The sequence below is a fragment of the Mus pahari genome, chromosome 19, assembly GCF_900095145.1.
Source record: "Mus pahari chromosome 19, PAHARI_EIJ_v1.1, whole genome shotgun sequence".
NCBI classification, from domain to species: domain Eukaryota; kingdom Metazoa; phylum Chordata; class Mammalia; order Rodentia; family Muridae; genus Mus; species Mus pahari.
In genome coordinates this window covers 45,000,128-45,010,609 of record NC_034608.1, presented here as the reverse complement: position 1 = coordinate 45,010,609, position 10,482 = coordinate 45,000,128, and the positions used below count along the sequence as shown (strand labels likewise).

Below are 10,482 nucleotides of genomic sequence, written 5' to 3'. Positions count from 1 at the left end.
TAATCTAAATGGGAAAAGGGAAGGTACCCACAACACACTAACTATGTGAGAAAACACCAATAAATCCAATTGCATTAAACTTAGGAGCTGCCTTTCAGCAGGCAAGGCTACTGAGTGGAAAGAGGGTAGGGTCGAAGGTTGGAGAATCTCCCAACCTTTGTGTGTGCTATGTTGTTTTTCTTTTAAATAGGAGCTCCTTCCATTGTTGAGGTTGGCCTTGAACTTACTATGTAGTACAGGTTGTCTCGAACTCTTTTTTTTTTTTTTTTTTTTTTTGAGACAGGGTTTCTCTGTGTCTCTGTGTAGCCCTGGCTATCCTGGAACTCACTCTGTAGATCAGGCTGGCCTCGAACTCAGAAATCCTCCTGCCTTTTCCTCCTGATTGCTGGGATTAAAGGCGTGCGACACCAACGCCCGGCTTTCTCCAACTCTTAATCCTTCTGCCTCAGCTTCCTGTCAGCTAAGATAGAAAAAAAAATTACTAAGAAGACAGAGGTGGGGGGAAAGTATATCAAGACATGCTGGAGTGCATCACAAAGACCTTGCCCGTGTGGCAGAAAAAGAAAGATCATTAGATGTTGAGGAATTACAAATTTAAACTACTGCTCAGCCCCCAGAAGGGAAAAGCTTCCTAAAAATACATCAATAGTAAAGGTGGACACGGCTGTGGAAAACTGGGTCTTTCAAACATGGGGGAGGAGCATGAATTGGCGTAGCCTCCTTGGGAAACTGTTTGGTAATAGCTTTTAGTGACAAACCTATACTTACCATATGACCTAGCAATTCCATTCCTGGGTGTGAGAATTCATCTGTATATATGCACCAAAACAGTCATAGGAGGAGGTGTAGTAATTATACTCCCCAAATCCTTTGGCTGCTATAAAAATATACTCTAAGCCTGATAACTTAAAAACATAGAAATTTGCCGGGCGTGGTGGCGCACACCTTTAATCCCAGCACTCAGGAGGCAGAGGCAGAGGCAGAGGCAGGTGGATTTCTGAGTTCGAGACCAGCCTGGTCTACAAAGTGAGTTCCAGGACAGCCAGAGCTACACAGAGAAACCCTGTCTCGAAAAACCAAAAAAACAAAACAAAACAAACAAACAAAAAAACATAGGAATTTTTTCTCTCCCTGGTGTTCTAGAGATTAAAGTCGGGCATCACTAGTGCTGAGCTCACTCCAGGGACTCGGGGTGAGATTTTATTCCTTATCTTCCAGCTTCTCAGTATATATATCAGAGGTTGTGTCATGTCACTAGGACTAAGATTTAACACATAAGCTCTGGGGGATGTTGTGTCACAGGGGAGCCATGCCTAAGCCCCATAGTACCAAAGAAAGGCTCTGCCCAACTCAGCTTTGTGAACCAATGAGTTGATTGCTGTCACTTATGGGAGCGTGGCCAGGGGTCACTTAGTGGAGTATGGAGTGATTCAAAAGCAAATAGATCACCAAAAACCCCACTCTTCTAAGGGTAGCTGCATCCCAGGAGCTCCACGTGGGACTCTCCCCAGCAACTAGTTACTGCTTGAATCACCTTGGCAATGGGCCTTGTGGATCTTGCAGGTCTTGAGTTTCTTGAGCAAAAAACTCTTGCCTTCTCTCTCAAATGGCTTTAGAGAAATCAAGTGAGGCTTGCAACTAGAAGTAAAGAATATTTGCTCAGGGCTGAAGAGATGGCTCAGTGGTTAAGAGCACTGTCTGTTCTTCCAAAGGTCCTGAGTTCAATTCCCAGCAACCACACAGTGGCTCATAACCATCTGTAAAGGGATCTGATGCCCTCTTCTGGTGTGTCTGGAAACAGCTACAGTGTACTCATATAAATAAAACAAATGTTAAAAAGAAAAAGAATATTTTCTCATCTGCAGTCCAACATTCTACTCCTGATATATTTCCTCCCCCCTTTACTTTTGTAATAAAAGCAAATAAATAAACCTTGAATTTTAAACATGTTTGTTCAGGGCAGTGCTGTAGCAGAGATTTAATGGCTAGATGCTAAGGGTTTGAGTCTTTTTTTTTTTTAAGGTCTATTTATTTTATTTAGGAGTACACTGTTGCTGTCTTCAGACATACCAGAAGAGGGCATAGTATTCCATTACAAATGGTTGTGAGCCACCATGTGATTGCTGGGGATTGAACTCAAGTCCTCTGGAAGAACAGTCAGGGCTTTTAACTACTGAGTCATCTCTCCAGCCCCCAGTTTGAGTCATTTATATCTCAGTGTCCCTAAATACTTTTTTTTTTTTTTTTCGAGACAGGGTTTCTCTGTGTAGCCCTGGCTGTCCTGGAACTCACTCTATAGATCAGGCTGGCCTCGAACTCAGAAATCCACCTGCCTCTGCCTCCCAAGTACTGGGATTAAAGGTGTGAACCACCACTGCCAGGCTAGTCATTTATATCTCTTCTTCTTAGCTGTCTTCTACTCACAAGAAATTGGAAGACCTAGATAGCTAGCAATGATGGTCCAGAAGTAAGGTGCTTATTTCCTGTGTACAAGAGAAGAAAACAGTGCTCAATCAAGGTACCAAGGACCAAACTAGAAAAGAGGAGACACAGGAGGTCTTTGTACAGAAAGAGTGGAAGTGGGGGTACCTCTCTTCTATGGACATGGAGTTATGGAGGACTCTAGAGCTTTCTCTGAGAGGTCTTGATGACACCTTCACACTATCGATGACACAACACAGGCTTGTTCACCAGAGGTATCAAGGATGCAGAAAAGATCAATGGACATTATCCCCATCCATTTCCGCCAGTTTTTTATTTCAAAACTTTTGGGGGTTGGTTGTGTATTTTCTTCTTCTTCTTCTTCTTCTTCTTCTTCTTCTTCTTCTTCTTCTTCTTCTTCTTCTTCTTCTTCTTCTTGGCATTGAATCCAGGGCTTCATGAATACCAGTCAAGGGCTCTACTTCTAAGTGGACACATAGGGCAATGATGGTGGAGACCTGCACTTCCTCCATGAGACAGCTGAGAAATAATTCTTCGTTCCCTGTCGTAGTTTGCTTTCAGTTGCTGTGATGAACACCACGCGTAAAAGCAGCTGGCTCTGTGTAGCCCTCCCTGGTCAGCTCATAGTCAGTCACCAAGGGAAGTCAGGACTGGAACTCAAGGCAGGATCTCAGAGGCAGGAACTGAAGCAGAGGCCATTGAGGGATGCTGCTTACTGGCTTGCTCAGCCTGCTTTTTAATACAACCCAGGACCACCAGCCCAAGGGTGGTGGCACCACCCAGAGTGGGCTGGGCCTTCTCACATCAATCACTAATCAAGAAAATGCTTCAGGGACACGCCTGTAGACCAATCTGATGGAGGTGGTTTTTTTCTCAGTTGAGTGTCAGGTCTTCCCAAATATATCCAGTTTTTTTTGTCGGGTTGACAGAAACCAACCTGCATGCTCCTCAAACCTTCACACAGGAGGCAGTCACAGCCCAGCTAGTGGGCAGGTGCCAACGCAGCTGGACACAAGAGGCTAGACAGCTATTTACCAAGAGCTGGGTGAATGAATCACTGTACCAGGACATTTGTCACTACCACACCCTGGAATCTGCAGCAAAGGATGAAAACAGGCAGCCATTATTACCAGCCTCTTCCAGCCCCTCCTCTGGACTGTCTGCCACTTTACCCACCTAAAATTCCCAGTGATCATTTTGGATTTAACCCTTCCTGGGGCAGTGGTTGGCAATTAGGACGGTAGTGACAAGGGTCCCTTTGCTTGTCTGGCTCTTCTCCCCTCCCCCAGCAGGGATGAGGAAGCTGCTGGCTGGCCTCTACAGATCTGCATTCCTGATGGACCGGAGCTGCCTGGCCGCTGCCTGAGGAGAGGCCCCGGAGCCTTCCTGCTCCCAGATGCGCTTTGGTGCCTTTGCAGGACGACGGCTGCCCTGCCTGTCCAGTCTAACCTGCCCGGCACCTTGTCTGTGTGCTCAGGGTTGACTGAAACTCTTCCTCTTTCAGTTGGACCCAGGAGTGGGCGGGGCAGGTGGACCCAGGAGTGGGCGGGGCGGGTGGGAGGAAGTGCAGTTCTCTCACTCCGCCCTGATCACCGGAGGTATTTACAAACATTCCCAATGGCCCTTTACGGTTGCAGGCCTGCCTCTGGGATAGCCAGCCGCCTGGGGGTGGTGGTGCTGTTAAATGGTGGGCGGCCAAAGCCTTCCCGACTGTCAGTCTTGTCACTGTGACCGAGTATCCCTAGTCAGGTTACAGTGTTGTCAAAAGGGGAGCAGACAGATTCTCACTCAGTCACTGAGTCTTGAAGACAGTGTGCAGGGCGGGGGGGGGGGCAAAAAAGAGGAAACAGCCATCTTGTAGTTCCACATCTCGCTGGAAAACACCTTGTCCCCTCTTTATTGACGTGTCTGATATATTTCCCCCCCCCCCAACACACAAACACGAGTCACCACCACCATCACTGCAAACCCAGCCCCAGGCATCTCAGCTGACCCCAGCTGAGAGTCAAAAAAAAAAAAAAAAAAAAAAAGGCCCTGGTGTGTGCTGGTGATGAGGTGGCACTGCCCTTCTCCACCCTGCCATCTCTCTTAGCCAGAGTCTCTCTCGTACAGAAACCCAAACACATGAGGTCACACATGCTCTTTCTTGCTCCACCTCCCTCTCTTTATCCCTTCCACGAGAGAAAAGATGCTACCTCCTGCTCATCCCGAGAGACTATCCAGCTAGGGTTCAATCCTTGCTTGCTTCTCGTGGAAACAGCACAGAAAATGTGAGTCTGGGAGCTGAGCAATATATATATTATGGAGGAACTGAGCAATATATATATATATATATATATATATATATATATATATATATGGAGGAACTATATATATGGAGGAACTATATATATGAAATTATATATATATATATATATATATATATATATATATATATAGAGAGAGAGAGAGAGAGAGAGAGAGAGAGAGAGAGAGGAAATCAGAGCTGTAAACTTGGACCCTAGATGTAGATTTCATGTAGTAGGGCCCACTGGACAAGCAGGACAGCCGACTGAGTATAGACAGCAGATGGGACAGAGGGCAGACGGTCCCCAGGAGGAAATGAAGGCAAATGGCTGTCACCGGCACCGCAACTGGGCTCAGTTTAAGGATGCCACTGCTCACAGCCTTCCAGTGAGCTTTCTAACTCGCCAGGTCTAACCCTGAGGTATAACTCCGAATCCTGGTGTTGATAATCTGCATGACCCAGCCACCTTGGCAGTCCTATTTTCTTCTCCTCCCCCCCCCCCCCCCCCCCTCCCTCTCTCTCTCTCTCTCTCTCTCTCTCTCTCTCTCTCTCTCTCTCTCTCTCTCCCCCCCCAAGACTGAGAAGCAGGGGAGTTAAACAAGTCACCTGCCTTTCAGGCAGCTATGTCAAGTGGAACTTTCGGGAAATCTGTGAGAAGCTAGTGAGGAGTACCTAGGTAGATAAGGGGCAGCTGGGGCCCCGAGGGAGGGAGAGAAACTCTCTAGGCTGCAGGTTTGTTTACCCAGAAGTCAAGGAAAACAAAGGGGTGGGACCCAAAGAAAGGAATGCCTTCAAGTCTCTGTGAGAAGTTACTGCTGCTGGTGGTAATTCAACACCGCAGGGGTTCTAGAAGTCGGGAAAGTAGTTGGCTGGTCCAGGGAGAGAGCTCAGTGGAGAGGAGGGAAGCCTGGAAAACTTTTGAGTATCGTAGCAAGGGAGGTGTCATCAGTTCTAGCATGGGAGCCAGGGCACCAGGGCTCTATCACCAGCTTTAATGTAAGAACTCGGATGTGTCACATCTTTCCTGAACCTAAAGGCTTTCAAAGTTACATTTCCACTCTGAATAACTCGCCACCGGAGATTTCAGCCTTTGAAGGATGACCCGAAACACTCAGGGAAGTCACCAATCTGCTAGACACTGACTGGGAACACGAGTGGGAGGCCAGAGATGGAGCCCAGAGCAGACGCAAGAGGCTTACGTAGGAAGAAATGGGGAACCGAGGGGTTTAGTTTGGCAACCCCGTTTCCAGTTCCCCCTTCTTGCTCTTCCTAACCTAGCCTCCCCTTATGTGGTAAGAGCAGGGTAGCACAGGCTGGTCCCTCACCTACCCTCCCGTTCCCCGACGCAGTCTCTCACAATATCCCTGGCGCCCCGCCTTTCTCCTGAGCAGTACCCAGGGGACCAGAGCAGGAGAAGCATCCCTGGGTGTGGCTTAACCCGAGCATAGCTACCACTTTCGGAGCCCTTCCCATGTGCATGCAACTATGCTGAAAACTTAAATGTATTACTTGCATTACAGCAATCCAAGGGGTGACTGTCGCCTCGTTTTACGCAAGAAGAAACTAAGGCAAAGTCTTAAGTAATCTACACAAGGTCACACATCTGCTGCTTGGCGAGGCAGGCTTGCTCCTGTTCCCTCGGACGGACTCAGGCAGCTGGGGACCACTTAGTGCATCCTTACTTCTCTGACCTAAAAATCTTCAGGCAGCGCCAGCCCACGTGACCTTTAGGTCCCCGCCTTCTCCGAGAGGCCCGCCCCCAGGGCAGGTGGCGCGCGGGCTCAGGGGGCGTGACGGGGGCGTGGCCGGAAGCCTTAAAGCGGCCCGGGAGCCGGGTGGGCGGTCCAGACCGAGGACAGCGGCTACCTTCTGGCTTCCTAGCCTGGTACGGCGTCCGCCACCATGTCCCTGGCGGCCTCAGCGGGCCGGGGCCCGGGGACCATGTGGTCCCCTACCCACGTGCAGGTGACGGTGCTCCAGGCGCGGGGCTTGCGAGCCAAAGGTCCCGGGGGCACGAGCGACGCGTACGCGGTGATCCAGGTGGGCAAGGAGAAGTACGCCACGTCGGTGTCGGAGCGCAGCCTGGGCGCGCCCGTGTGGCGCGAGGAAGCCACCTTCGAGCTGCCGCCGCTGCTGTCCTCCGGGGCCGCGCCCGCCGCCGCCGCCACCCTGCAGCTCACCGTCCTGCACCGCGCGCTGCTCGGTCTCGATAAGTTCCTGGGCCGCGCCGAGGTGGACCTGCGGGAGCTGCACCGGGACCAGGGCCGCAGGAAGAAGCAGTGAGTGGCCGCGGGGCGCGGGGAGTCCAGGGGAGGAAGGACGCTCGGGTAGCGCACCTTGGGGGACGAGCGTGGCAGCCACCGCGCGATAGGAGGGAGCCCTTGGCTCCCCCTCGCCCGCAGGCTCACCTAACCCGGCTTCTTTTCGGGCTGTCAATTCCTAGCTCTCCCAGTTATGGGGGGTTTTGGAAGATAGGAGAACCTTTGAATCCTCAGGGCGCCCTTAGACCGCACAGCACACTAAGCAGTAGATGAAGTTTTGACGAACTGAAATAATGTGCAGGTAGAAGAATTCGTATTAGGTGGGGTATCCGCTTTATCTTGCGTGGACGCTCCCCTGAGTATTTTGTTGAACAATGAGAGGCTTTGAGCTGAGAACCCTTGAGCCAGGGAGGGTAGCTGATTGGAGTGAAAACCCAGTGTCCCCAGAACTGGACGATCGCTGGGAGGGTGGCTAGAAGAGAGGGGAGGACACTAGTGGGGGAAAAAAACCCACCAGCCTGTTGATTGCTGACTCTCATGCCCATCCATCTGATTCTACCCCTCGGAATGAACTCTAGAACAGCTTGTTGTTTGTCTGGGGTCTGAATTAGTGGTAGGTGATTGTTGCAAGATCTGTCACTGACTCAGTAGAAGTGAGTAGAGTAGATTGTTGCTCTTTGGAGTTGGGTAAATACTGTCTGGTTCTAATTCCTGGTACCGTGGCTACTAGCTAGCCTACCTGTGGCTCCTTAATTGAAGATTCTGACAGGACATCCTAATTTTGCAGAAAAAGCTAGGCAAACTCCAGTTCACTTTAAAGTCTTACAGATTTTTATTTTATTTTATTTTATTTTATTTTATTTTATTTTATTATTCACTGGTGTTTGCAAAGGTCACTTTAACCAATGGAACCTTTGATTATGATTATCTCGTGTACCAAAGAGCTTGGATTAGCTTAACTGGTTACTTTGCTTGACCTTACAGATGCCAGCTCTGTTAACAACCAAAACCCCAACCGAGTCGAGAAACATATCCTTATGTTCCTTCCTGGTTCTTCAGATATACTGGGCCTTTTAACTTTTTCTTGGGATGGGGCAGGATTCCGAGGAGCTGAATTTTCCAGGCTAGGGTAGGGTCTGTTTCAGCAAGCAATATTTAGAATTGAAATACCTGATTTCGTTTTTGTGGCTGCAGAAGAATAGGCATTTCTGAACACAGATTTTTAAAAGGAGAGCCTTGAAGCTAACTGGGGTGTCTTGAAACATCCACTTACAAGCCAGACTGTATCTGCAAAAGGGAAGCCAAAGTTACTTTATTTCCTATCTTGATTAAATGCCCATTTGAGGGACCAGACTATTGGCTCTTCACCTCGCCCCATTCCAAGATGGATGTTCACGTCTCTGTTTTACTGTTTCTTAGATGACTATTTCATCCCCCTTGCAAGACAGATTGCATCTCCATGCTGGGGATGGGGGGTTTCCCAGTCCTAGGTCTGACGTCCACTAGCCCCTGACTCATAGCTGGGCTGCTCTGGCTCCAAACACCCCAGTTTCCCTATTTATAAAAGGAGCATGCTGCTACCCTTAATTGGTGTTTGTAAAGAGCTGCTGCTTCCTGCATTAATGAAGCCTGGGTAAAGGTTCAAGAGGTCTTGCCCTACTGTGAGAAGGATGAAAACCTCCTTTTAAGCTCTCTTTCTTCGCTGTATCCCTTTTCCTCATTTTTCTCTAAGGTAACCCTAAACCTACATGGTCGCTCCTGTTTCTGTCACATGAACTGGTTACCACTTAGTCACAATATTGACTGGCAGTAAGGCTGTGTCAGTCTTACAGTGTTGACTAAGTACAGTACTGACTAAGTAAGACTGTGCTTACTTAGTGGGTTTTTATAACTGACATCGGATGCCTTTGCTTTGCAAAAAGTAGGTGAGATCGAAAAGTTTCCGTCGTCCGTCGTCGACTAGGAAGCTAGGGGCTTTCCCAGCTGCTGGGGCAACCCATTTAAACTAAGCCCGTGGGATGTCCTTGTATAACTCCAAGATGCCCCAGGTAGCTGAGGTGAAGAACACAGGAGAGCTGGAAGGTTTTTTTTGTTTTTTGTTTTTTAAAGATTTGTTTATTATTATATGTAAGTTCACTGTAGCTGTCGTCAGACACACCAGAAGAGGGTGTCAGATCTCATTATGGATGGTTGTGAGCCACCATGTGGTTGCTGGGATTTGAACTCATGACCTTCAGAAGAGCAGTCAGTGCTCTTAACCGCTGAGCCACCTCTCTAGCCCCGAGAGCTGGAAGTTTTAGCAAAAAGAAACAGGTTTGGCTAGAAAATCGATTTGAATTAGTTATTAATGGTTTGATTCCACCTTAATGTGTTAAAAATCAGAAACAAAAGCTAAAATCATGGTCTGCTGTATTTGTGTGTGTGTCTGAGGACAGAGGGTGTATTTGTGTGTGTGTGGACAGAGGGTGGTTTTTCTTAGAGTTTCAGACACTTAAATTTGAGGTCCAGTTTCAGACACTTAAATTTGAGGTCCATTATCACATTAAGAGCCAGCTTCTTAATTGTTCTCTTGATAAGCCCTATATTGCAAGATTTATTTGCAGGCAAGGAAACATGCTTTTTTATCATGACTCTGAAGTTGCTGACCTCAAATTTAGTGTAATGACACACTTTGAAAGCACCAAGCAGCCCAATATATAGGACAGCCTATGATATGGGCAGGATCCATTTAATAGCATGGAAGATGTGGCCTTCAGTTAGGAAAAATAGACAGGAACGAATATTACTCTTTTTTTATCTGTTAAAGACCCGAGGCTTCCGTGGGTGTTGGTTAAATAGTGGTCAGTTAATTACGGAGACAACAGACAATGGCAGACGTGAATCAGAAGTAGCTCAGGTAAGCAACACGCGGGACCCTCAGCCCATCTTTCTAGTCTCGTGTAGCAGATTGGTTTCAAACAAAACCAGACAAACCTTCTTAAGATGCTAAGAGTAACAAAACTTGGGAAATAATCTCTTAGAGGTAGTTTATTTATTCAACTTGGGAGATTGGGGGGGGAGGGGTCATTATACAAGTAAACACCATAAAACTTACAACTGCAGTAAGCTTCAGGATTTTAAGACAGGGGGACAATGGTGGAGGGCCCATGTCTTCTGTCTGCTGAGATGCAAATGCCTGCTTCTGCAAGCACTGGGCCATTGCAGAGGTTAGATATTTTGAAAACCTTTAAACAATAGTAAATTGCTGAAATAAGTTACCAGTGGGAAAAGATTGGGTTGTTAAAAATAAGCGTTTAGTACTTGTTTTCCTGAGAGACATAGAAAAAAGTCTTACCTGACCATAGAGGTCCTTAAGTCTCAAGCAAGCAGCTGGAGGTGGCTTTAGGCTTCTTATGCACATGCCGATTGTTTTATAGCAGGGTGGGAAATTCAAGCAATACTGTTACTAGTTTCTCTCTCTCTCTCTCTCTCTCTCTCTCTCTCTCTCTCTCT

At 47.8% G+C, this 10,482-nt stretch overlaps 1 protein-coding gene across 3 annotated transcripts in view; it reads left to right on the top strand.

Moving 5' to 3' along the window:
• Positions 1 to 6,571: 6,571 nt before the first annotated feature.
• Positions 6,572 to 10,482, top strand: part of Rab11fip1 (RAB11 family interacting protein 1) — a 33,520-nt gene continuing 29,609 nt past the window's right edge. For 2 of the 3 annotated variants that reach the window (XM_021219550.2, XM_029532311.1), the window contains exon 1: positions 6,597 to 7,008. In XM_021219550.2, coding sequence (XP_021075209.1) covers positions 6,632 to 7,008 — 377 coding nt within the window. In that variant the 5' untranslated portion in view covers positions 6,597 to 6,631. Of the gene's footprint in view, positions 7,009 to 10,482 lie in introns of all 3 variants that reach the window. The other variant, XM_021219551.2, reaches the window with a different exon arrangement.